The following is a 27,790-nucleotide window of genomic DNA, read 5'->3' on the forward strand; positions in this document are numbered from 1 at the left end:
GAATATTCAGTAACCTTTAATAATTATAATAATAATATTAATTATACATCAGAAGCCAAAAAATGAAAAGAAAAAGCTTCAACACCAAAAGGTAGACACGGGACACGTATGTAGAAGAGAAAAGGTGTGAGTGAAAGTAAAGGCTGGGGTGTCTCAGCGGAGTGGTGAGAGGCTAGTAGTCATGAGGACAAGTAGAGACGTGTGGGATGGTGTGAAGCACAGAGGTGGGACATACACTGAAGCACTGTGACTAGGAAAGAGCATGTACCAAAAAGTCATCATATCACAAAGCACACAGCAGAAGAGAGGGGTAAAAAACTGCCTTTTTTTTTTCCGGAGATAAGTGCCCGGTTGTCCTTTGGGCGATGGATGGAGACGGGAACGCGGTAAACTGAAAGCACTCACCCATAAAATACACACACAGCGCTGGGGGTAAGTAGCACCTCCGCCCCTACTCTCTAATCGAATGGTAATATTATACTGACTGCGTCCTACCTTCAGGCTTGGGGCGAATGTCTTACGTATGTAACGTGTGCAGACCCTAGAAGCCATGTCCATACAGAACTATGAATGCCACCTAACACACAAGAGAATTATTCAGAATAGGATCTGCTGGGTAAGAACCTGGCTATATATATATATATATATATATAGGAATCTATAGGGGATCTGTTGTGATCTGTTGCGTGTTCAAGTGAGCCATCATACAGAGTAGTGTATGACGTTGCATAATTAAGGGGTATCTAAGGTATATCATAATTTGGTCCTATAGGAGTCTGAGGTGTCTTAAGTAATGGGGGGGGGGGGGTCATTCATTGACATTGGATGATTGACGCAAGGTTCTCCAGGCCCCCGTGAGGTCACTCATATCAGACGTGCTGGTCCGGTCCATCTCCTCCAGTCCGCCCCATTTACTCTGCTCTTCCCTAGCGGTGCCCTTAGAAGAGAAGCAGTTTTCGTTTGAGCTCATTTCTTCTCCACAGCGGCATCCTTACAAATTCATCCAATGCCATGCCGAAGAGTCGCTGAAACTCCTCAGGGGAGAGGTACTTCTGGAGAGGGAGCAAGTCAAAAGTGGTGTTAGCATCCTCCAGATGAGCCGGCACTATGATGTCCGCGTCATACTGTATGTTGCATTAGGTATGTTCCAGAGGAGGAACTCCTATCTATGTCCTTACCTCTAGCTGAGTTTTATCGACCCCAGGAGGCAGTTTCTGGCGCCCCCTGTTGGTGACTATTAACATTTCATAAGGAAAGACCTGAAAAAGAATTTGAAAGACCCATTTTTTTCTTAAAAAGTAAAGCAGCACATGGAAGGATTCAATCATGTATCAGAAGAATTGGTGGTGGGAAATGTCATCATATACAGCAGCAAGTGGTCTCACCTTTCCCATATATACAGTCAGCACCAGAAGACATCCCGTGAGTTAAAGGGATTTGCCAGACTCCTGATATTGATGATAGGTCTTGAATACCCAACCAGTGGGGGTCCGACACTCCACTTCCCCACCCATCATCAGCAGAAACTAGCACTCTGAAGAGAGCCAAGAGCTCAATTTAAAGTGCTGGGTAACATTCACTTCAATGGAAGTGGAGCTGAGTGACCCTTTAGGATCCGGCAGGCAGTTCCGGCGACGGAACTGCCTGCCGGAATCCTTCAACGCAAGTGTGAAAGTAGCCATAGGCAGCAGGATCAGCTTGACTGCTCCTCAGATAGGTGCATAGCCCTCAATGAGGTCTTTCAACTCTATGGGGAATATTATGTGGCAAGAATATATAAAAAAAAAAAAAAAAAAAAATAAGTAAAAAGATTAATAACTAAATAAAATACAAATTAAATCAAAAGGAAAAAGTGCAAAATAAAAAAAAATGTCAGTGCCCTCCAGAGGTCTTTTAATAAGCTCTTGTGGGACATTATGTAACAAAAAAAAAATATATAAATACGAAATACAAATAAAATAAAAAAATACTATGATATTTAATGGTGCACCAGCCCCTCATCATTTTGCTGTGACACTCATAGTTTAGAAAGGCTTCATCCTGATATTTCATCAGCTATGATCAGTCACTATTTCGCACCTTCTGCTCCAGCATGCTGGGGAGGGAGTTCCCTCGGTCCATCCTGATCCTCTGCCCTTCACCGTTCTGTAGGACACAGAAGACATTTCTGGTTGTACCGAGTCATGATGCTGTGAATCCATCTTCCCCCATCCCTTCCCTATGAATGCTTACCTGAAACCCTGCAAAACAGATAAGTACTGGTTAGCAAAAATATGTCATAACCGCTAATATTTGTAATTTATCTTTTTGCAAATAATAACAAAGGTGCAAACTTAAGCGAAGCCGCCATCTCCTGGTGTAAGCACTAAAGACCGCAGGGCCATATTGAGAACTGGAGGAAATAACCGGGGCAAGAATAGGACAAGTTCAATTTTTTTTTTTTGCAGGACCAGAAAGAAATGAATGGGTCAGCTTCCGATCCGCAAAAAATGAGGATCGGATATGGACTAACTAGGGTCGTGGGCATGAGGCCTAAGGCTCAAGACTGTGTATATCATCCTTAAAATCAAATCATTTTGAATCAAAGAAATAAACTCTAGAGGCAAGTGTTTTTCCCTTCCCTTGGACCTTTGGGCCCACTATGGTACTGGAGCCTGGGCCCACAGAACGATCCTCTGGTGGGCCAATCCGGATAAATCTGTGGCAAATCCACAACACGTACAGATTTTGACAAGTTGTAAAAATTCTGTGCCTAAAGGTCCCATATGTGCAACAATCTTATAAACCACAGACAAACAGACTGGCAGATGATCGTTAACGAGTGTTCGTAGTTGCGATCGGCAGCAGTATTACACTGCCAGCATAATCGTGATCTTTCAGCTTGCTGAAAGATCGCGATTTGCCGGCGGCAGATTGTGCCGTCTAATCATGATCTGCAGCCAACAGCATGGGGACAAGCTATGGCTTAACGATCGCTGTTCCCCATGCTGTGGAGGAGATCGCTGCATGTAATAGCCGCAGTCTCCTCCGCTAGTGAGCAGGCGATTGCCGGGAAAGAACGCTTCCTTCCCGACTGCAGAATTGACTGGTGTAATACAGCCTTAAGACAAGATTTTGCTCATGCCTAACAGTTTTTGAAGTCTCTGGAGATTTTATGCCGTGCAGCATCTAGATGTCACACACCATCGCCTTCTCACCTGTACTCTCTCTCTGCCGGTCTGGGTGATGAAACTCTGCAGACTGAAGCTGAAGACAGAACACCATTAGTATTACATAGACCACTCAGTGGCTAACGGTCATCATAAATAGACAAGCATAATAATAAAATATTACATGTGCATTGTTCTATATGTGGATCCATTGTGGTAGATACGTACCCTTGATAGGCTGCTTCTTCCATATCCAGAATGGATGGCTGTGGAGACAGACCACTGACACGTCATATATGGCACAGAGATGTCGGTTCTTCAGCTTTATTAATTGGTTTTGGAATCATGGAAGACAGGGACTAGGTTCAGAGTTAGGTGGTGCAGAGGTAGCAGTCGCAACCAGGCCCTGGTCCCTGAGGTGGCCCAAAGGCACCTCTGTCACCAGCATAATACATGACACGTAGTAGGTAGCGAGCCCTGTAAAAGTGTCCATACATATTAGAGCAAAGTCTTCCAAACTTACTAATGTCATCAGGACCAGCCAACTATTTTGGGGTCCATTTATCAAGGGACTAGTCCTAAAAATAGTTGCAAGTCCCCTTTTTGACCGGCCTTGTTACAATAAAAAAAGTCACGCAACTGGTGTCGAAAAGTTTGACAGTTGGGCGGAGTGAACGTGTGGCAGGGGATGTGTCGGGGCCAGCCTAAATCCACTTTAAGGGGGAGTTTGAAAAGAAAGCGGTTTTTGTATGAGCATTCAGCTAACTACTATGGATGGTGTATGGCCAGCTTTAAAGATCTTGCATTTGGTCCTAGGAGGTTCAGGTTAGGGTCATTCCAGCTGCTTGTTGCCCATTGAATGATCCCCATTGTGATACTGAGTATAATGAGAGCATTATCGTGGAATACAGTAAAGACATTGCCCTGGATGTCACTAATACATAGGTCCTACTAAGGCTCCCACTATGAGCCGCTGAAAAGACTAATCCCCGCTCTGACAGATCTAGCACCAGCCAAGTGAATTTCACTCGTGGATGGGTGACGTGTAAATTTTATCTCCTGCAGTTGACCATCGGGGTGGACTCATTCTCAGAAGGGATTGCCTGGAGACTCTGGGGCACATTTATTAAGACCAGCGTTTTAGATGCCGGTCTTAATAACCCCTAAACCTGGCGGTGGATCCGCCGAAGGTATGAAGAGGCGCCGGCCACGGATCCTCCGCCACTTCTAAATGTAAGATAGCTTCCTTGCTGTCTTACATTTAGGACATTTTCTATGCCTAAAATAGGCATAGAAAATGTTGAATAAAACGGGCCTGCCCCCTTCCCCAACGATATTTTTAGACCTAAGTAGGAAGGATCGGCACTCGACTTATCACCCGCACGGGAAAAAAGCGAACTCCAAATCAACAGCAAAGGAATCCCAGCAGACGACGGCTTCTTCAATTCATATGCTTGATATTTATTCCATCAATATTTACAGTAATTGGACGAGTTTCGGCCCGTCCAGCCTTCGTCAGCAAACTGACGAAGGCTGGACGGGCCGAAACGCGTCCAATTACTGTAAATATTGATGGAATAAATATCAAGCATATGAATTGAAGAAGCCGTGGTCTGCTGGGATTCCTTTGATATTTTTAGTCACAGATTGCGTCGCAAAGGACCTTTGTGCCACAATCTGCACCAAAAATACTCCTAATTTAGGTGTATTTTTGTTTGATAAATTACCCTCTCTTTGCCTAGTCATCTTTCATAATTGCAGGCCTGTCCACTCCCATGCCACAACCACAATTTTAAGACCTGGCGTGAGTGGGGCGAAGTTGCAGATAAAGGCGCAACTAGCCATTGCACCGATATCTGCGCCTAAAATATGCCTAATTTAGTTGTATTTCAGATTAGTAAATGACCCCCTGAATTACTTACGTGTGCAGATAGGAGTCCGGTCTGGCAAAGAACGAGTTTTTCTTCGTGGGGTTTCTACCTTCTGCATTTCTTCTTTTAGGATGATTTTTCCCAGATTAGACTGAATCTGTAAAACGAAAGGTAGCCAGTGTATATGAGAAGACCTAATCTGAGTGGAGTGCATTTGTTCTTAGGGATCTATACATCAATTGTCTTTTACCTTGTTCAGTTCCACCATTTGCCGGTCTTTCAGTCCTTTCACATCCTCATTTTCTTTAATATCTTCCTCACTTCTGGATTCCCTGCGGTGGCGCCTCTCCGATTCTCAAGACAATAATAAAATTGAACATTGGACCATGTCCTGGTCTGGGTAAATAGCCCATGAAGAACTGCTCCTCTCTCTTACCTACAACGGCCAAGGAAGGAGGACATGGCCAGTAATCGGTTTCGATCTTTGCTGGCTGATTGGGGTCTGGAGGTTTTGCAGCTGGGAATTTTGAGGACTCAACTATGGGGTCATCGGACAGTCTGTGGGAGAGTGCCGATTCTGGAAGCACAGTATTAAAAGCATATGTTATCCAAGGCTGAGAAAAGAGGTGAGTGCCAGACACTTGAATGGTCAGCTGGGTCTTCTCACCTCTCTGTCTATAGATTGGTGGCTTCTTGTAGAGATTTGGCTCCTCCTGAGAAATCTCTGAAGAAAGAGAGTGGCACGTCGGATTACTTGATGACGTAAATCCACGGTTCTACATATTTAAAGCTTGCTTTTACCTGGGCAGTGGAAATGCTGGACTCCTCCTCTAGGAGAATTGGTTCCTCCGCGGGAGCCTTGTACAGTTGAACTGCTGACTATAGACTTGTTGTCAGCCCAGAGTGCAGAGACCTGTGTAGTAAGAAGGCAGAAGTGTTACAAGTCTAAGGCCGGCCATAACCATTAGATAGCTGTCAGCAGGCTAGTTTCACACCAGTGCTAAAATCTTTCAGCAGGCTGTTCTGGCAGAGGAACAACCGTGCCAGAGTTCATCGTATCCGGAAAGAGCCGGAGCACCACCAGGCTGCATTGACTAAAATGGGACTCGGTGGGGATATGGCCTGTTTATGGCATTAGTGCTGGGATTCGGCCTGACCAAAAACTGTGCTTGCAACATTTTTTGTTCATCCAAATCCAAGCACTAATGCTGGAAACAGGCCGTATCCCCGCCGGGTCCCATTATAGTCAATGGGCTCTGGCGGGGAAAGGTAGTATACTGCTATGCCGAATGTGATGAACTCCAGAAGGATGTTCCTCTGCTGGAAGATTGCATGTCTCTCAAGAGAGGGAGTACACCGCTGCCAAACACCTCTGGTGGTGGGATATCTCACATTACAGCAAGAATCATGACTGCTGAAATCCAACATGTCCAACCCTTCTTTCTCCTGACAACAGATGAGATGGGAGGCTCCATACACATTAGACGGTCAGCAGTTCCTGTAAATATCTTCAGGAGTGCACCTTTATGCTGGTATACCCCCCAGTTAGGGGGGCATTCACATCAACGTTTTACTTTCCGTGATAGCATACCCTTCTAATGTGATTAAAACTTAAAATAACAGAATTGCTATAACGGAAAGGTGCACTCATTATCCTAAATCGAAAAGTACCGTAATACTGCTGGCTTTCAAGCAGTCCTGCCAGAAATTCAGAAATTGCAAATATAATCAAAAAATATATTTACCAGGTAAACTGAGGACAAATCTGGGAAAAGGGGCTAAGGGAACAGGGATTTGACTAACAGCTCAATGTCAGACAATAGAATATAAAAGTAATCTTAGTCAAAATTTAAAGGGCATCTGTCAGCAGATTTGTACCTATGACACCGGCTGACCTGTTCCATGTGCGCTTGGCAGCTGAAGACATCTGTGTTGGTCCCATCTTCATATGTGCCCGCATTAATGAGAAAAATCATGTTTTAATATATGCAAATGAACCTCTAGGAGCAACGGAGGCGGGGCTGTTACACCTAGAGGCTCAGCTCTCTCTGTAACTGCCGCACCCTCTTCACTTTGATTGACAGGGCCAGGCAGTGCAAAAGTGATCACGCCCGATCCCGTCAAAGTGCAGGGGGTGCGCCAGTTAGAGAGTGCAGACCCCCCCGCCCCTTGTTGCTCCTAGAGGCTCATTTGCATATATTAAAATATCATTTTTCTTAGCAATGCGGGCACATATGAACACAGGAATGGGATTATCGGAATTGGTTCCAATAAATCTTGTTCCCAGTAATTTGACCAATTATCTTGCGGTCTAATAGGGGCTTTTCTATATCCTTATCCAGCTTTAAGAACTTCATTGCCTACCCCCCCAGTGTAACCCCCTACATTGTTTAGCGGTTTACCTCAGGTGATGGAGGTGGAGATATTGACTTGGGTGACAGTGATCGCTGCAAAACAAACAAAAGTACGCACCACTGAATATCATGTACAACAAGTCCATTGAGATATATATATATATAATGGGTTAGAATTTAACTTCAGTACAATGTAACAAAATGAAAAGTATTATTAAAGTTTCTTAAAGGAATATTCCCATGTGGACACTTATGGCACATCAATAGATATGCCATAAATTTCTAATAGGAGCGGGTCCCAGAGGTGGAACCTGCACCTATCTAAAAAACATGGCCCTCAAGTGAGTGAAGGGCACTCCGTTCATGAGTGGCTACCCCTCCATTCAGTGCTATGGGACTTCCAAAAATAGTTGAAAGCACTCATTTAGCTATTTTAAGTCCCATAGGAGAGAATGAAGAGATCATAATGGGTCCCCATTATTGACATTGAAGCGGATCCCTATTGGGCATCTATAGCACATCCTATCGGTATGCCATAAACATCCAGATGTGACGACCCCTTTAAAGGGGCTTCAGATCCTTAGGCCAGGATTCAGACAAACGTATTAAAAACCATCCTTGTTGCAGACAATATGCAGAGAGATCTGTATGTCTGTATATCTGGTTTGGCTATTTTCTCTTGTCAAATCCCATGTCTTGTTGGAAAGTCGGATGTTGACTCATAGGGAACAACTTCCAATAGGTGGCGCTGGCGAGTTGGTTCTCTTTTTTTGGGAGATCTTCTTGAGTTCCTTTAAGAAAAGCGAAGCTACAAAGATGTACCAAAACTTGCTTTGCCACTGGTATTACAACATGAAGGACACATAGATGTCAGCAAGCGTATCAGTTACATTATTTTTTCCTTTCCAGACCCAGCAGTTACCTCTCGACTCCGAAGAGTCTCCGTATTCTCCAGAAGAGTATACGTGAAATGTGGTTCATAAATCATTAGGTCTGGACGCTCTATATCCAGTATCGCTTTATCACGTGGGAGAGCAGCAAGGTCCTTGTAACCCAGGACACGACTGTCCATCCGAGCCTGAAACACATCGAAAGACAAAGGGCACTAAGAAGCCATAATCAATAGACATGATCTCATTCACTATCATGAAGGTTATTTTCTGTGTGCGTCAGGTACAAACCCTTCTCCATTTTTACCATTTATCTTCTTGTCTTCAGTCCATTAGGAGATTAAAAAAATAACATTTAAGAACATGGAAACATGGACGTTTTGGAGAAACGCATGGGGCGTTACTTACAGTGATAGCAGAGGGGGAGCCTGGTACGCTGGGCCCCCTGGACGAGGTGACACTGCCAGGAGACGTAAGAGGGGCCTGTAACACACAGAACAATTATCATACAGCTGAACTGTACAGAAAGGAAATAATCAGGCCGCTGCCGTCCGTACACTATGACGATATCTGATGTAGAAACCCATTTTCGGATAGTTCTAGTAGTCGTAACACTCATTGTATTTTGCTGTAACCTGTGTATGTTTACCTGGCCGTACACATTACACATACTTGCCAACAATCCCTAAATGTCTGGGAGGGTCCCAAAAAATAAAAAAAAAAGAAGAAGAGACCTCCTGGATGTAGTGTTGGGATGCTGCATCATCAGACAGCTCTGGTGCCTGAACATGCATTAAGGGGACGTGACACATCATGAAAAGGCGTGTGGCCTGTAAAAAAGGTGGGCTTGCTTAGCGGAAAGGGGCATGTTCCTTCCTCTCCTGTCACCAGGATGCTAAAAATTGGCAAGTATAATATTAGCGTTCAATACGCCCCGGATCAGCTGTTCTGCAGTAGCTCTGGTAAGGTAAGTCGGCACCACAACTGGATGGAGCTGGTTACTGCAGCGCTGCTTCTATTGAAGTGAATGCCTTCTTGGTCTTGATCTTCTGCTTTGTCATTTGTGGGATTGACTTTTACCAGATGCAAGAAAACGACTAAATCATAGAAAAGATTTTTTTACATAGGGGCACGGTAATAACTTTTTTTTTTTTGGATGTTAATGGTCCCTGCTGCCATGTTAGTATACGAGCATGTACACACATAGATGTCCTCATGGATGTTACCTTAGGAACCTTTTCCATTCAGCTGTTGTGTTTCAGTGTTCTGTGTGTATACTGGAGATCTAGAGAGGAAAAAGGACAGAATTCATTCAGTCGTTTGTATAATTAACCTCCGGCACTTCAGCTGTGCTGAAACTACGACTCCCAGCATGCTCAATTTATTTCTATGGAGTTTTGAGAAGAACAGCCAAGCAAGTGCACATCTTGGGAGTCGTAGTTTTACCACAGCTGGAGTGCCGGAGCTTAGCCATCACAGGCCTAGAGTTTGATTCCGTCTGGTCGCCGGGTGTTGGACACAGAAGCCACATGGTGTGTGCCATGTCTGGTTAGATCTATTTTGGTACAACAGAAGGTACGGAAAATGCAGGAGTAATTATTTGGAGGTTACTCTGGATTTAATAGTCATAATGTACATTAATCCTTGGTTCTTAGAACAATAATTTCTAGAAAACCTTAGCCGGAGTAATGATCTTCCAGATTGCGTGTCAAGAATGAGGTTGCATTACAAAATTAACAAGGGCATTACAAATTGTACACAATCATTGTCAAAGAGACAAAAGCTCATGTATCTGTAACTAGTACCTTCCTAAACCCGCCATTTCCATCTGGTGCAATAATGATTGGTCACTGCATAGGCCAAAGCATATGACTGCATTAGAAATCACTTTCCCTAATATTCATAGCATGTTCACATGTTCTAGTCCTGGGATTGGTATAGACCCAACATCAGCAATTTTAGGCTGGTGGTATAGATCCATTTCATCCTTTTAGTCTTGAGGTATGGACCCAACAACAACATTTCAGAGAGGTGGTGTAGACCCAGCATCATCATTTCAGTCTGGAGGTATAGACCCAACCTTATCATTTTGGGTTGGTAGTATGGATCCATCCTCATAACTTTAGTCTGGAGGGGTGGACCAAACATCAGCATTTCAGAGTGGTGGTGTGGACCCAACATCAACTTCAGTCTGGAGGTATAGACCCAACCTCATCATTTTGGGTTGGTAGTATGGATCTATCCTCATAATTTTAGTCCTGAGGTGTGGACCAAACATCAGCATTTCAGAGTGGTGGTGTGGACCCAACATCAACATTTCAGGATTGTGATGTGGACCCATCCTCATAATTTCAGGTAGATCATGTGGCCCCCATCCTCATGATTTTAGGCCAGTTTTGTTGACCCAACTTCATCATTTCAGGCTGTAGTTGTAAACTTATCCTCATCATTCAGGCTGGTGATGGGCACTATCCTTATCATGTCAGTATAAACCTTGTTTGAGTGGACTCCAACGTCAGAAGATCTCTCTCCCATTGCCACATATTGTGGCTGTACAACAGTCTGATTTGTAGCAACTGTGATTCTATTAAAGAAAGGGTAAACTCCATGCAGCAATAAGGTGGGTGCACCCTAAAAAAATGTTTCTCTAACCTACTACTTTTTAGCTTAAGTGAATCCTTCTACAATGAGATGCTGGTTGACAGTGCAATTTAGACCTTGTGCGATGTCATAAGTAATTTTGATAATACTTGTGTTGTTAGACCACGTATTTGCATTGAGAAATTGTACAATATTTCCATTGTTCGGCCACCATGCCAAGTGATAGTTCTTACCAGATTGTGTATTGCTCTGCATCACGTGTCCTCTGGAGTTCTGCACTGGATCTGATGATCAACAAAAAAAAATTCAAGAAATTAAGAATTTATCTAAATTTGAGCTGTATCAGCAACTATAATATAAAGTATTGGGGTGGCTTTATTGTTTCACCATGAGGACTCGCACAAGCATATTATGGATAGATACAACCTCCATGTGATACATGAGGTCTGTGGGCCCCTACTGTACCTCTGATTTCATTCAAAATCGACCAGGGGAAAGAAAGCTCGGGTTATGCTCATTACAGAGGTACATGGTGTGCCTATTTCTACACAATATGATGCCCCAGGGTCTGACTCTGTGTACTGTCATACAGACTGCTCCGCCAGTGTGACATCTCTGGAGGCTTCAGATCTGGTAAGTGCTTCATGAATACTGAACACCACCCTCCCCAGTTTACTTAGAAGGCATGACTGATTTCTGAAAAAAATATATTTTCCTAAAAGGCCCTAAACTTTTCACCGCATATGCAGATACAGACAGCAGAGTCTCTTGTTTCTGCTCAAATGTGGAATATTTTTAATTACTTCTAAGTTCCTGCAGTCAGGGTCAGCCAAAAAGTGGTCAACTGGGTAAATTGCATGACAGCTGCTATCTTATGTCCTATGGACACGGAGACCAAAGTTCTGCCGTGTTTGGATAGTGCATACATGGGAGGCCTTCTACTGAGCAGCTGGGGTACAGTATGAGGACATTCACAGATTTAGGCCTCATGTACAAGGTCATATTCGATTTTCAGTCCACAAAAATTGGATCTTTGAAAAATGGATAGCTTCTGGGGGTATACTCTGTTTTGCATATCATGGCCATCAATAGAAAAAATGATTCTCATTCGCCAAAACGGTCAAGAATGGGAACTGCAATAGGATTCTCGAATGGCACATGAATCTGTGAAAGTAACTGATGTATGCTGTGACATACCTTCCATAGAGGCAGAAAATGTGATTGCTATGGAGCCCCCAGGAGAAGGGTTCTGGTGCTGAACTTGTTCTTTTATTCCCAACATGAAAATACTGAATTTTCATGCAGTCACCACTATGGGGATCTCAGTGTAAAGGGATTATTAAAGCTTCCATTGCAGACAAAGGTATAAATTCCTGTGCATTGAGCTCCCCCTAGTGGTGGCTGCAGGCAGTTTTGTAAAGTATATGAAGGAGGCAGTGGTTTCGAACTGTATGGGGAGATTTATCAATGTAGTTATGTCTGTTGTCTGTTATAACTACATTGGGAAATATTGTGTTCAGATCGAGCGCTATATTTATGAAGCATCTGTTCCACTTTTTCTAAAAAGACAAGTCGGAAAACATGTCTGAGGCTGAGGGGGGCTTTTTTTACTGCAAATTTTTAAATTAAAATAGTTTCCTCTTAACAAAAAAAAAAATAATAATTTGAAATCAGATGTTTGCCTGGGAGTGATTCATGCATGCATACTAAGAAACTGGGGGTGGGGAGCTCATACTAAAGGTCCATTCACACGTCCGCAAGTGTTTTGCGGTCCGCAAATTGTGGATCCGCAAAACACGGACACCGGCCATGTGCATTCTGCGGACCGCACATGGCCCGCACTTTAAATAGAAATGTATTTTCTTGTCCGTGTCTGCGGAAAAGAATAGGACGTTCTATTTTTTTCGCGGAACAGAAGTGCGGATACGGACAGCACACTGTGTGCTGTCCGCATCTTTTGCCCCATTGAAAATAAATGGGTCCGGATCCATTCCGCAATGTTGTGGAACGGATCCGGACCCATTTTGCGGACATGTGAATAGACCCTAAGTTTGGCTATGATGCTGTATGAGATCTGTGTACGCCTATGTATTAAAAACTGACTGCACACTGAAGAAAATAGTGTCCTGTACACGAGGCTTTACATACAATGTATTCAGAAAGTCTTCAGCCCTTTCACTTTTTTTTCTTAAAAAAAAAAAAAAGGTTTTCCCCATCATTCTGCACTTTATACCCCATAATGAGAACATTCTGGCCTCAATTCTAAGCGTCATGTCTGGAGGAAACCAAGCACTACTCATTACCAGCCGAATACCATCCCTACAGTGGCATCATGTTGTGTGGGTTTTTTTCAGCGGCTGGGACAGGGAGGCTGGTTAGGGTTGAGGGAAAGCTAAATGGGACATAGTACAGAGATACGAAAACCTGATCCAGAGTGCTGTGGACCTCAGACTGGGCTGAAGACAAGACAATAACCCAGAGCACACAGCCCAGACAACACAGGAGTGGCTTGGGGACAACTCTGTGGATGTCCTTAAATGGTCCAGGACACAACATAACAAAATGTGAAAAAAAGTGAAAGGGTCTAAAGTCTTTCCAAATGCATTTACCACAATACAACAGATTAGGCAGTTTCAGGAAATATTTTTTTAACCCCTTTATGAAGCATGGATTATACAGCATCAAAAGTTTCCAGAATGTCGGAAATTGTTGAGTACTTCCAGGGTTTATCGCCCAAGTCTTGTCTTATGGTAAAGCTCACTATAGTCCTTCCTGTATATACAAACTGGTAATAGCCTTTTGTTATAATGGGATTGTTATAATGCCGTGAATGTGAGGGGAGAGGGTGACAAGTTACAGGAGGAGACTGAGGACCGGCTGTGAGTACACACCACCTGCGCTTCGGTCTGACCTCTTGATCTTTTTCCATGAGTTGGTCTGGCTCCCCTTCCCTTCCCATACACTCATTTCCCTTCCCAGAGCCAAGATCATTCAGGACACACTGCATTTTCTTTCACACTATATAGGACAACGAGGAGATAGTTTAAAGGGAGGGACATAGAAGCAAACATACTGAAGAGGTGACATGAGCTAGACATGGTGCAGTATCCCAGAACGGGGTTACTGCAAAAGGGTAATTGCTATGATATTTGTTAAGTGATATGTTGTGATTTATTTTATTTGTATACCCAATAGCAGTTTTATGGACAGTTTAGGGTTAACACCTTGGCTCATCCCCTTAAGTTGCCAGTTCACTTTGGGAAGACTCCCTCCAATTCACTCCCTTTTTACATCAAATATTTTCCCCAAAAAACAGAATAAAAAGAGTATCCAAAAATGGTACCAATGAAATCATCAACTCATCTAACAAAAAAACAAGACCTCACACAGCATCTTCAGCGACATTATGGCAGCAATACATCGACTCATACAGCTCTTTAAATGCAGTGATATAAAACAAAGCAAAAATATTGCTGTGTCCGCAAGGCCCAAACACTTGCATCCTTTAGAGGGCACATGTTTGAATTCTTTTTTATTGGTTGCAAACTGCAGGGAACCTGTTAAAATAATTAAAAACCTCTCACCCTCACCTCCGCTCTTCCCTTGGCTGTAGCAGTGACTTCTCGTATACTGCTGCAGTCAGTTAATGGCTTCAGTGGTGTATGACACGAGAAAGAATGGTGGTGCTGGATTGGAGTTAAGTTAAAGGGAACCTGTCACCGGGATTTTGTGTATAGAGCTGAGGACATGGGCTGCTAGATGGCCGCTAGCACATCCGCAATATCCAATCCCCATAGCTCAGTGTGCTTTTATTGTGTAAAAAAAACGATTTTATATATATGTAAATTAAGCTACTAATGTTTCCGGAGCCCAGCCACGCCCACTGTGAAGGAGCCCAGCACCGCCCCGCATTCTCCGAATCTCCTCCTTGCTCCCCGACGACACAAAGCTAGAGCGCCGTAATCTCGCGATGCACAAGCTAGTGCATGCGCAGTGTCGGCATAGTGTTCCTTCCCTGTGCTGGCATCGCGAGATTACGGCGCTCTAGCTTTGTGACGTCGGGGAGCAAAGAGGAGATTCGGAGGATGCGGGGCGGTGCTGGGCTCCTTCACAGTGGGCGTGGATGGGCTCAGAGTCAGAGAAGGCTGGACTCATCTCTCAAGCATGGAGGAGACAGGACTCTTCTAAGGTTCATTCACATATCTATAAAATCGTTTTTTTTACACAATAAAAGCACACAGAGCTATGGGGACTGGATATTGTGGATGTGCTAGCGGCGATCTAGCAGCCCATGTCCTCAGCTCTATACCCAAAATCCAGGTGACAGGTTCCATTTAAATGTGTTGTTTTTTTTTGTTGTTTTTCAACAGGCCCCCTGCAATTTGCAATAAAAAAATAATAATTTGGACAATCCTCATGGGGTTAAAGGATCTTTCTGGGAGTTCAATATTAATAGCCTATCCTCAGGATAGATCATCATATGATTGGTGAGGGTGCGACTCTCAGCACCCCTGCTGGTCAGCTATTTGAAGAAGCCGTGGTGCTACGGTCAGTGCTGCGGCCCCCTCACAACATACTAAGCACAGCGCGTACACTGTATGGCAGCCCAAACCCATTCACTGAGCTGCAAACAGGGACATATGACACATGAATGTGACGTCACCCGAGTGCCACAGACTCTTCAAACAGCTGATCAGCGGGGGGGCTGGGGGTCGGATCCCCGCTGATGTGACATTGATGATCTATCCTGAGTTCAATCGGTACAGAACTGCTGGAAAGACACTGCTTCCGTTACTTCTGAGTTAGAGAAAGCCTAGATTGCTGTGCTACGCTTTTTTTGTAGGTCTCATTTAATTCAATTCAATGGGAGATATGAAAACAGTGGAGCGCTGACCCCCTAGTCAGTGTCCATAAGCCCAGCCACACCCTTAGGTTCCATAAGAATTAGGGCTCATGCACACAAACGTATTTTCTTTCCGTGTCCATTACGTTTGTTTGCAGACCGTATGGGGAACCATTCATTTCAATGGGTCCGCAAAAATTACTCAGTGTGCATTCCGTTTCTGTATGTCCGTTCTGCATGTCCTATTATTGTCCGCATTACGGACAAGGATAGGGCTGTTCTATTAGAGGCCAACTGTACCGTTCCGCAAAACACGGAATGCACACGGGCATCATCCGTATTTTTTGCGGATCCGTGTTTTGTGGGCCACAAAATACATACAGTCGTGTGCATGATCCCTTAAGGGGGAGATTTATCAAACTGGTTTAAAGTAGAACTGGCCTAGTTGCCCATAGCAACAAGATTCCATCTTTCATTTTCCAAAGGAGCTGTGAAAAATGAAAGGTGGAATCTGATTGGCTGCTATGGGCAACTAAGCCGGTTCTCCTTTACACCAGTTTGATTTATCCCCCCCTTAAGAGTAGTGCTCATCAGATGCCCTTGATTAATTTATAATCCGTAAGGGCTCATGCACACGACCGTATGTAATTTGCGGTCCTTAAAAGACGGATTCGCAAAAAATACGGATGACATCCGTGTGCATTTCGTATTTTGCGGAATGGAACAGCTGGTCCTTCATAGAACAGTCCTATCCTTGTCTGTAAAGCGGACAATAATAGGACATGTTCTATTTTTTGGCGGAACGGAAATACGAACATACGGAAACGGAATGCACACAGAGTAACTTCAGTTTTTTTTTGCGGACCCATTGAAGTGAATGGTTCCGCATACGGTCCACAGAAAAGAAAAAAAAACACGGAACAGACACGGAAAGAAAATACATTCCTGTGCATGAGCCCTAGGTGTGAGCTCTTCTATATAAGCAGAAGTTTTGGCAGTTTGCTGGTCTGGAGCATTCAGGTGTGTATAACACAATGCCAAGTAGGAAAAACGCCAACAGTGATCCAATGAGCAATTTCCAAACAAGTTGCAGTTCATCATTCTACGTTCGAAAAGTATTCACAAGACAGTTGATAATCTTCACAGGATTGGACTTCCTAGCAAATTCATCCCACGGTCAGACCACACAATGCTCAGAGAAATGCAAAAATCCAAGAGCTTCATCTAAGGCCTCATGCACACGACCGTTGTTGTGTTCCGTTCCGCAAAATGGGGTTCCGTTGTTCCGTGATCCGTTTCCGTTTTTGTTTCCGTGTGTCTTCCTTTATTTTTGGAGGATCACCAGACATGAAGGAAAGTAAAAAAAAGTCTAAGTCAAGTTTGCCATGCAAATGATAGGAAAAAAATGGACGCGGATGACAATCACGGTCCCATTGACTTCAATGGGTCCGCGAACCATTTTCCGTGAAAAAAATAGGACAGGTTATATTTTTTTGACGGACTGGAACCACGGATCGCGGATGACAAACGTGCATTAGCCAAGTTTTCAACGGACCCGTTGAAAGTCAATGGGTGCGCAGAAAATCACGAAAAAAAAGAACAACGAACACGGAATAAAACAACGGTCGTGTGCATGAGGCCTTAATAGAACACAGCAGCTCAGCTTAAGTTGCATCTGAGAAAACTACAAGACTACTCTGGACAGATGAGACCAAAATGGAGATGTTCGGCCATAATGTACAGCAATATGTTTGTGCAGATATGCTGTGTTTGGTTTTTGCCAAATACCACATAGCAACTGTCAAGCATGGTGGTGGACGGCTGATGATTTGGGTTTAGTTTGCAGCCACAGGACCTGGTCACCTTGCAGCCACTGAGTCAACCATGAACTCCTCTGTATACGAAAGTATTCTAGAGACCAACAAACAGCTAAAGTCTTTCCAAAACCTGCAACAGGACAATGATCCCAAGCACATCAGCAAATCTACAACAGAATGGCTGAAAAAGAACAGTCAAGTTGTTGCAGTGGTCCAGTAATAGTCCAGGCCTCCAACCTAACTGAAATACTGTGGTGGGACCTTAAAGGAGTTCTCCGGGAATTATTTAAAATGTCCGTCTGCAACCTGCCCTAGAATGTGAGCAGAACTGGTTGCAACCCCTTGCAGAGCTGCCTAGGGAGGTTAAGAGGCAGGGCCTCACTACATACTAAACTCATATACTATATACTGGTGAGGGTGCCCGTCAGGCTGCTCAGCCATAGCATATCATAGGCAGGATGACATACCCATCCACTGTAGAGCAGTGTAGTGAGGCCCCGCCCCTCACATCCCCCTAGGCAGTTCTCCAAGTGGAGGCAACCAGTCCAACTCACATTCTAGGACAGGTTGCTGGTGGCCATTTTAAATTATTCCTTTAAGAGAGCTGTGCACAAACCAATGCCCAAAAATTTCAATGAACTGAAGCAACGTTGTAAAGAAGAGTAGTCCTACATTCCTCCAGAACAATGTGAGAGACTGATGAAGTCATAGGGGCACATTTATTAAGACCAGCATTTTAAACGCCGGTCTTAATAAACTCCCATAAAGTTCAAGTCACTGCTGCTAATGGCGGTTCTACAATCTATTTATTCATGGGGTACACTTAGTTTTTCACACATGGCTTTTCCATTTTGGCTTTATTTTTGTTAAATATTGACACGGTGAAACCTGCTGTGTGTTTCTCTTCATCTGAGGTTGAAGTTACCACCGTCTAAGGACCAGATTTTTAAAATGATGTCCTAATATGTGAAACCATAGAATTCATAGAGGACGTACTTTGTTTTTTTCATGACTAACATACCTCCAGTCCTTTTCTCAAGAACTAAAAAACATAATCTCTTAACAACCTAAACATTATACACTTTTTCTTCTTCAATATATAAACATAAGACTGATAACAGTTCTATTATATAAATTATATTTACAGTGCATTCGGATAGTTTTCAGACCTCCTCACTTTTTTTTTATGCTGCAGCATTTATATAAGAAGGAGCTATTTTGGATATACACTTTGGATTGTTTGAAACCCAATGGGCTCAATATGGATTACAACCCGGGGTTGTATTCCTAGAGAAGCGGTTTGCCACACTAACCTAAAGAATTATTAGGAACACCTGTTCTATTTCTCATTAATGCAATTATCTAGTCAACCAATCACATGGCAGTTGCTTCAATGCATTTAGGGGGGTGCTCCTGGTCAAGACAATCTCCTGAACGCCAAACTGAATGTCAGAATGGGAAAGAAAGGTGATTTAAGCAATTTTGAGCGTGGCATGGTTGTTGGTGCCAGAGGGGCTGGTCTGAGTATTTCACAATCTGCTCAGTTACTGGGATTTTCACGCACAACCATTTCTAGGGTTTACAAAGAATGGTGTGAAAAGGGAAAAACATCCAGTATGCGGCAGTCCTGTGGGCAAAAATGCCTTGTGGATGCTAGAGGTCAGAGGAGAATGGGCCGACTGATTCAAGCTGATAGAAGAGCAACGTTGACTGAAATAACCACTCGTTACAATCGAGGTATTGTCACGGAAGGTGTACAGCAAACTAGAAGACACAAAAGGAAGATCCGGCTGACTGGATCCAAAACTAAGGAACCAAAGGGATAGCCCTGCAACAGACCTGGCTCTCTCCCTAAACTGCTCAGCCTATGCAAAATTCTGAATGGTAGAAGATCGCATATCCTCGTACCTCGACTGAATAACCCCTGAACACCCTATAATAGTGAGGGGACACGACCACCGGCTCCCTACACTTGATACGGAGGGAGTCAGGGTCTCCTGGGATCCAGCAAACAGGAAAATACAAATGAATAAACAAAACTTATCTGTAGAAGATTCAGTAGTAGCATCCAGCATGCATATACTCCAGGAAGTTGTATAAACCGCAAAGTGATGCAGTATGGGAAGGGATTTAAAGGGATGCAATCAGTGCAACTACATGACAGCTGAGAGAGGCTAACGAGATGAGAAAATGAAAGCAAAACAAAAGGAACCTCAAGGAGGAGGTTCTGAAGGACGTCTGTCAGAGCTTCTCAGGTGTCTGGTGGTGACAGGTATGCAGCAAAGCATTTGTGAAGCCACAACACGCACAACCTTGAGGCGGACGGGCTACAACAGCAGAAGACCCCACCGGGTACCACTCATCTCCACTACAAATAGGAAAAAGAGGCTACAATTTGCACGAGCTCACCAAAATTGGACTGTTGAAGACTGGAAAAATGTTGCCTGGTCTGATGAGTCTCGATTTCTGTTGAGACATTCAAATGGTAGAAAAAAAGGGGGGGCAACCCCAGGGGCGCCAAGGAGGGGAAAATACACCCACCCAATACACCCACACCTACACCCCTGAAAAATTACTCGGCTCAAGCTCCCGAGCACAACATCAGAAAAACAAAGAAAATGGAGCTCAAAATGCCAAATGATCAATATAATAAATATTTTATTGTGACATAACAAGACATAAAAAATACATACAAAGGATGCAGTAAGGCAGGGAACAAAAAAGGAGCAGGGGAAGGGAAGAACGGCGCCACCCTGGGAGGGACACTCCGGTCATGGGTTGTTAATGTGTAAAATCAGCGGGATGAATGTATAGTAAGAAAATAAATTACCCGCAGATAAACAATGAGTGTAGATAGAAAAGGCGAGTCAGAAGTAACTGCAGAGCCCACGCTAACATGGACATATGCACCCGGCCAGCAGGAAAAAACCTGACAATAAATGAACATCCAAATGGGAGGAAACCGGGAGATGGAATAGCAGATGTGACTCACCAAAATTCAGACCAGGAGTGGACCAACCAGGATGGCGCTACCCCAACGCGCGTTTCGGCGTGCCTTCGTCACTTTATGAATGAACAGGCAGGCGGCGCATGACAGAGGGAGCTGGAGCAGACGGCGCATGAGGAAGGAGGTGCGGCAAGCGGCGCATGACCGAGGGAGATGCCGGTCTGAGCTATACTTACGGTACTACAGTAAGAGCCGTACAGAGCATATACTATTAGATATAGATCAGATTGAATGTTTAACAGTTGTGGGGCCCGGTGTATTAGAGTAGAGTCACTGCACCGGGCCCCGCCTCCTCCCTCCACACTGTCACTGATACTTTGCTGGCCGCGCTGTGCAGCATAGCGGCCAGCGAAGTATTCGCTTTATAAGACGCACGGCCATTTCCCCCCCACTTTTGGGGGGGAAAAAGTGCGTCTTATAAAGCGAAAAATACGGTAATTGAAAACAACGATTAAACTGAAACAGGCTGTTTTCAGCTGATCCAAAGTTTAGGACCACATGCCTTTAAAAGGCCAAATCTGTGCAAAGATGTGGATTCATTGTCATTTTCTGTCAGGTAGTCACACGTTGTGATGGCAAAGGCCAAAAAACTCTCCCTTTTTTAACGTGGTCGGGTTGTTGAACTGCATAAGCAGGGTCTCTCACAGCACGGAGGTTTTTTTTCTCCCAGGCTGTGAGCTCTGTGCTGCGATTGGACACTGCTACAACCTGGGAGAAGGAACGCCCAGGGTGAAACAGGGCAGACTCCGCCTAGTAGAACCAATTCAGTAAAGATACCGGAGGACACAGTGAGCGAACGGAGCGGCGCCCAGGGATAATAGTAAGTGCAGTGAGATCCCTGGGCGCCGCTCTACATAGCCTGATAATTATCTTACAATGTTTGGACCGATGAAAGGTCCTCTTTAAATCCGAACTGCCATACACACGGTCACATGTCCCTTATCAGCCAATAGAAGCTCGCAGGTCCTACTCCAGGTTGCCATAATAACTGATCACAGGTTTTAGCAGTTCGCAGGTCCTTAAATATTCAGTCATATGACGTATGACGGCACAACTAGACTGCTACATGCATGGGGGGAAGGGGCCACTATTAAACGGACGGCCGCTGTGGAGTTCACTGTTAAAGGGGTGGTCAATGTTAAAGGGGCGGGCACTGTGGAGGTCTCTGTTAAAGGGGCAGGCACTGTCAAAGGGGTGGGCACTGTGGAGATCACTGTTAAAGGGGTGGGCACTGTGGAGGTCAATGTTAAAGGGGATATATATATATATATATATATATACAGGGAGTGCAGAATTATTAGGCAAGTTGTATTTTTGAGGATTAATTTTATTATTGAACAACAACCATGTTCTCAATGAACCCAAAAAACTCATTAATATCAAAGCTGAATATTTTTGGAAGTAGTTTTTAGTTTGTTTTTAGTTTTAGCTATTTTAGGGGGATATCTGTGTGTGCAGGTGACTATTACTGTGCATAATTATTAGGCAACTTAACAAAAAACAAATATATACCCATTTCAATTATTAATTTTTACCAGTGAAACCAATATAACATCTCAACATTCACAAATATACATTTCTGACATTCAAAAACAAAACAAAAACAAATCAGTGACCAATATAGCCACCTTTCTTTGCAAGGACACTCAAAAGCCTGCCATCCATGGATTCTGTCAGTGTTTTGATCTGTTCACCATCAACATTGCGTGCAGCAGCAACCACAGCCTCCCAGACACTGTTCAGAGAGGTGTACTGTTTTCCCTCCTTGTAAATCTCACATTTGATGATGGACCACAGGTTCTCAATGGGGTTCAGATCAGGTGAACAAGGAGGCCATGTCATTAGATTTTCTTCTTTTATACCCTTTCTTGCCAGCCACGCTGTGGAGTACTTGGACGCGTGTGATGGAGCATTGTCCTGCATGAAAATCATGTTTTTCTTGAAGGATGCAGACTTCTTCCTGTACCACTGCTTGAAGAAGGTGTCTTCCAGAAACTGGCAGTAGGACTGGGAGTTGAGCTTGACTCCATCCTCAACCCGAAAAGGCCCCACAAGCTCATCTTTGATGATACCAGCCCAAACCAGTACTCCACCTCCACCTTGCTGGCGTCTGAGTCGGACTGGAGCTCTCTGCCCTTTACCAATCCAGCCACGGGCCCATCCATCTGGCCCATCAAGACTCACTCTCATTTCATCAGTCCATAAAACCTTAGAAAAATCAGTCTTGAGATATTTCTTGGCCCAGTCTTGACGTTTCAGCTTGTGTGTCTTGTTCGGTGGTGGTCGTCTTTCAGCCTTTCTTACCTTGGCCATGTCTCTGAGTATTGCACACCTTGTGCTTTTGGGCACTCCAGTGATGTTGCAGCTCTGAAATATGGCCAAACTGGTGGCAAGTGGCATCTTGGCAGCTGCACGCTTGACTTTTCTCAGTTCATGGGCAGTTATTTTGCGCCTTGGTTTTTCCACACGCTTCTTGCGACCCTGTTGACTATTTTGAATGAAACGCTTGATTGTTCGATGATCACGCTTCAGAAGCTTTGCAATTTTAAGAGTGCTGCATCCCTCTGCAAGATATCTCACTATTTTTGACTTTTCTGAGCCTGTCAAGTCCTTCTTTTGACCCATTTTGCCAAAGGAAAGGAAGTTGCCTAATAATTATGCACACCTGATATAGGGTGTTGATGTCATTAGACCACACCCCTTCTCATTACAGAGATGCACATCACCTAATATGCTTAATTGGTAGTAGGCTTTCGAGCCTATACAGCTTGGAGTAAGACAACATGCATAAAGAGGATGATGTGGTCAAAATACTCATCTGCCTAATAATTCTGCACGCAGTGTATATACTAGCAGAAGGACCCGGGTTCGCAGACAGAAACTAATTTTTATACATATAAGAGAGAGATATATATCTCTTATATATAAATGAGTTTTTGTCTGTCTGTCTGTCTGTCTGTCTGTCTGTCTAGACGTTCTTTATGCGCGACTGGACCGATCTTCACCAAATTTGGCACACAGGTACATCAGGTGTCCGGGAAGGTTTTAGGGGCGGTCACTGTGAAAGTCACTGTTAAAGGGGCGGTCAGTGTGAAAGTCATTGTTAAAGGGGCAGGCGCTATAAAGGTCCCTGTTAAAGGGGCGGTATTATGCAAAATAATTGTGGAGTCCCAGTTAAGGGTCTTCAACACAGTGAACGCCAGATATCCCTCAAAGGGAGGAAAACCGAGCAAAGGGGTTTCCCAGGGAGCTTTGCACTTTGGATTGCTGTGTCGAGACTCTTAAATGAGGCTCCACAGTGTTTTCTGTAGCTGGTCTCCCTAAGATCAGCCATTGTTTTTTTTGTTAAAGGGGCGGTCACTGTAAAAGTCACTGTTAAAGGGGCGGTCACTGTGAAAGTCACTGTAAAGGGGCGGCCACTATGAAAGTCACTGTTAAAAGGGCGGTCATTGTTAAAGTCACTGTTAAAGGGGCTGTCACTGTGAAAGTCACTGTTAAAGGGGCGGTCATTGTTAAAGTCACTGTTAAAGGGGCTGTCACTGTGAAAGTCACTGTTAAAGGGGTGGTCACTGTTAAAGGGGCGGTCACTGTGAAAGTCACTGTTAAAGGGGCGGTTACTGTGAAAGTCACTGTTAAAGGGGCGGTCACTGGGAAAGTCACTGTTAAAGGGGCGGTCAATGTGAAAGTCACTGTTAAAGGGGAGGTCACTGTGAAAGTCACTGTTAAAGGGGTGGTCAATGCTAAAGGGGCGGTCACTGTTAAAGGGGCGGACACTCTGAAGGTCATTGTTAAAGAGGGGGCACTGTGAAGGTCAATGTTAAAGGGGCGGCCACTGTGGAGGTCAATGTTAAAGGGGCGGGCACTGTGGAGGTCATTGTTAAAGGGGCAGGTACTGTAGAGGTCACTGTTATGGGGGAAACTGTCGATATCTTTTTACGACACACGGAAACATAAAATGAAATATACCCGTGCAAAGCTGGGTCCTTCTGCTAGTATATATATATATATCTTATATATATAAAAATGAGTTTCTGTCTGCATGTCTGTCTGTCTAGACGTTCTTTATGCGCGACCAAACGACTGGATCGATCTTCATCAAATTTGGCGCACATGTACATCAGGTGTCCGGAAAGGTTTTAGACCGGGTCTCAGCTGTCTAGGACTTACCCTTCCTGAGATACCACCAAAAAATGACCTGCATTAGCCAATACAATCCAGCAAGCCTTTCACTTAAATCCAAACTGCCATTTACACGGTCACATGTCCCTTATTAGCCAATAGAAGCTCGCAGGTCCTACTCCAGGTTGCCATAACAACTGATCACAGGTTTTAGCATTTCGCAGGTCCTTAAATAGTGGGTGGTCAATGTTAAAAAGGCGGGCACTGTGGAGGACACTGTTAAAGGGGCGGACACTGTGGAGGTCACCGTTAAAGGGGCGGTGTGTGGAGGTTACTATTAAAGGGGCGGGCACTGTGGAGGTCACTGTTAAAGGGGTGGTCAATGTTAAGGGACGGGCACTGTGGAGGTCATTGTTAAAAGGGCGCTCACTGTGGAGGTCACTGTTAAAGGGGCAGGCAGTGCAGAGGTCACTGTTAAAGGGGCAGGCACTGTGGAAGTCACTGTTAAAGGGGCGGGTACTGTGGAGGTTACTGTTAAATGGGCGGCCACTATGAAGGTCACTGTTAAAGGGGTGGTCAATGTTAAAGGGGCGGGCACTGTGGAGGTCACTGTAAAGGGGTGATCAATGTTAAGGGACGGGCACTGTGGAGGTCATTGTTAAAAGGGCGTTTACTGTGGAGGTCACTGTTAAAGGGGCAGGCAGTGCAGAGGTCACTGTTAAAGGGGCAGGCACTGTGGAAGTCACTGTTAAAGGGGCGGGTACTGTGGAGGTTACTGTTAAAGGGGCGGCCACTATGAAGGTCACTGTTAAAGGGGTGGTCAATGTTAAAGGGGCGGGCACTGTAGAGGTCACTGTTAAAGGGGAGGGCACTATAGAGGTCACTGTTAAAGGGGTGGCCACTATGAAAGTCACTGTTAAAGAAGCGGTGAATGTTAAAATGGCAGGCACTGTGGAGGTCACTTTTAAAGGGGCGGGCACTGTTGAAGTTACTGTTAAAGGGGTGGCCACTATGAAAGTCACTGTTAAAGAAGTGGTGAATGTTAAAATGGCAGGCACTGTGGAGGTCACTTTTAAAGGGGCGGACACTGTTAAAGGGGCGGGCACTGTGGAGGTCACTGTTAAAGGGGCGGGCACTGTGGAGGTCATTGTTAAAGGGGCGGCAACTGTGGAGGTTAATGTTAAAGGGGCGGCAACTGTGGAGGTTAATGTTAAAGGGGCGGCCGCTGTGGAGGTTACTGTTAGGCAGGCAGGGTACTGTGAGGTCACTGTTAAGGGAGTGGGGTACTGTGGCTGTCACTGTTAAAGGGACGGGTGCTGTGGAGGTCTCTGTTAAGGGGGCAGGGAACAGTGGATGTCACAGATAAGGGGACGATCCCCTATGGAGGTCAGTGTTAAGGGACGGGGTGCTGTATAGGTCACTGTTGAGGGGGCGGGCCTCAGAGGAGGTCACTGTCAAGGGAGTGGGGTGCTGTAAAACTCACTGTTAAAGGGGCGGGCTGCTGTGAAGGTCAAAGTTAAGGGGATGGGCTGCTGTGAAGATCCCATTTTAAGGAGGTGGGGCACTGTGGGGGGGTCAGTGTTAAGGGGTGGGGGGCTGTGGAGGTTACTGTTATGGGGGATACTGTCGATATCTTTTAACGACACACACAAACATTAAATGAAATAGATGAAATATATCCGTGTGAAGCCGGGTCCTTCTGCTTTATATATATATATATATATATATACATGCACTATATATACACACACACACAGGAGACTGTCCTATACACTGATATACAGACCGGAGAACAGTCCTATTATATAAATGGTATATATACACCGGAGACTGCGTCCTATACACTGATATAAAGACAGGAGAACAGTCCTTTTATATAAATGATATAGATATACACCAGAGACTGCGTCCTATACACCAGGTTAAAAAAGTGGGTAGTGCAGACATTATGTGCAAAGGAAGAACTCCTACAGCATCCATTAGTTATTCAGGGTGACAACCAGCGTGTGTACATGCAGCAGGCTGATGGGTTACACGTGGTCATAACACATTTCTGTCCCTTATCAATGCACAACACGGCGCGCCCCACCCAGTCACATGTACTGTAGAACTATCAGCTCAGCCCATCTGGGGAATTCTTAGGTGACAACTAAATAATAAAATGAAATGTTAAGTACAGCAAACAATTAACTTGTATTAGAAGTTAATTGTTTGCTGTACTTAACTTTTTAATTTTATAATTTAGGTGTGACCAAAGCTTTTGTGCCAGGAATAAGAGCTCTGCGTAATACACGAGGGTTACATACTGGGGCTCTGCGGAGCACGGGCGTACATGTGTAACATACATGACAAGCTATGGAGCTCGGTTTTTATGTTTCACAGCCTAGCGTAAGAGAAGGGTTAATAATACATGCAGGAAATCAGAAATGAATAATTCATATGCAGTAGGGTCACAATTTCCATCCCCCAGTATAACTATACAAAAACAGGAAGGTAGATGTAAAAATCTCTTATTTCTGGTGGTGGGTGGTCGCACCCATCTGTATTCTCGGAGATGTTGTCAATGTATCCGCTCCCCTCTCATACATCAGTTACATGCTTATATACACACCTCACTGTTTGCATTAGTATTAATACCCTATTATCAATATACTCTGCAGTCTACTCATCCCTCTGATCAAGCATTATAACCTCCTATTCCAGTAATCTCATCAACCCTGTACACCCTCCTATTGTATATGTCTACATACCCACCCACAACCCCGTCACTGGTTCCCGTCCATAAATCCCCCCCCCTCCTCCCCCAAAGACTCCCCCACATACGACATGATAGTGCACCTTAGTCAAGTGGTTTGATGTCTCTTGCAGGTGCAGTCTCTTTTTAAGGTCTGGTCTGTGTTTGCAGATATCCAAGGCAGTCTATGGGAGCCCCTCCCTGTACTCAGAAGCTGTGAACTGTCCTGTCCAGGGAGGGGGATTCGCACAGGGTGTCTCTTCAGATTAATGGGACGGATTGACAGACTTCGAGGATGTCATGGAAATGGTGTCGGAGAAAGTGCAACAGATGGAAGAGGGCGAGAAAGGAAAAGAGAAAAAAAAAAGCTGTAGAGGTCAGCGGAGAGAATTAGATGGAGAGGCG

General features: G+C 44.4%; 1 protein-coding gene across 1 annotated transcript; it reads right to left on the reverse strand.

Annotated features, from left to right (window-relative positions):
• Positions 1–27,790, reverse strand: DMTN (dematin actin binding protein). Its single transcript, XM_040414847.1, has 17 exons — positions 27,490–27,790; positions 11,099–11,149; positions 9,491–9,549; positions 8,673–8,747; positions 8,297–8,452; positions 7,423–7,467; positions 5,822–5,933; positions 5,688–5,744; positions 5,457–5,597; positions 5,271–5,374; positions 5,072–5,177; positions 3,378–3,415; positions 3,198–3,246; positions 2,233–2,240; positions 2,080–2,145; positions 1,179–1,259; positions 1–1,052 (listed from the first exon to the last, which is right to left on the reverse strand). The coding sequence occupies exons 3-17, from the start codon at positions 9,506–9,508 to the stop codon at positions 939–941; spliced, it is 1,170 nt and encodes a 389-aa protein (XP_040270781.1). The 5' UTR covers positions 9,509–9,549; positions 11,099–11,149; positions 27,490–27,790; the 3' UTR covers positions 1–938.

This window comes from Bufo bufo, chromosome 1, assembly GCF_905171765.1.
Source record: "Bufo bufo chromosome 1, aBufBuf1.1, whole genome shotgun sequence".
NCBI classification, from domain to species: domain Eukaryota; kingdom Metazoa; phylum Chordata; class Amphibia; order Anura; family Bufonidae; genus Bufo; species Bufo bufo.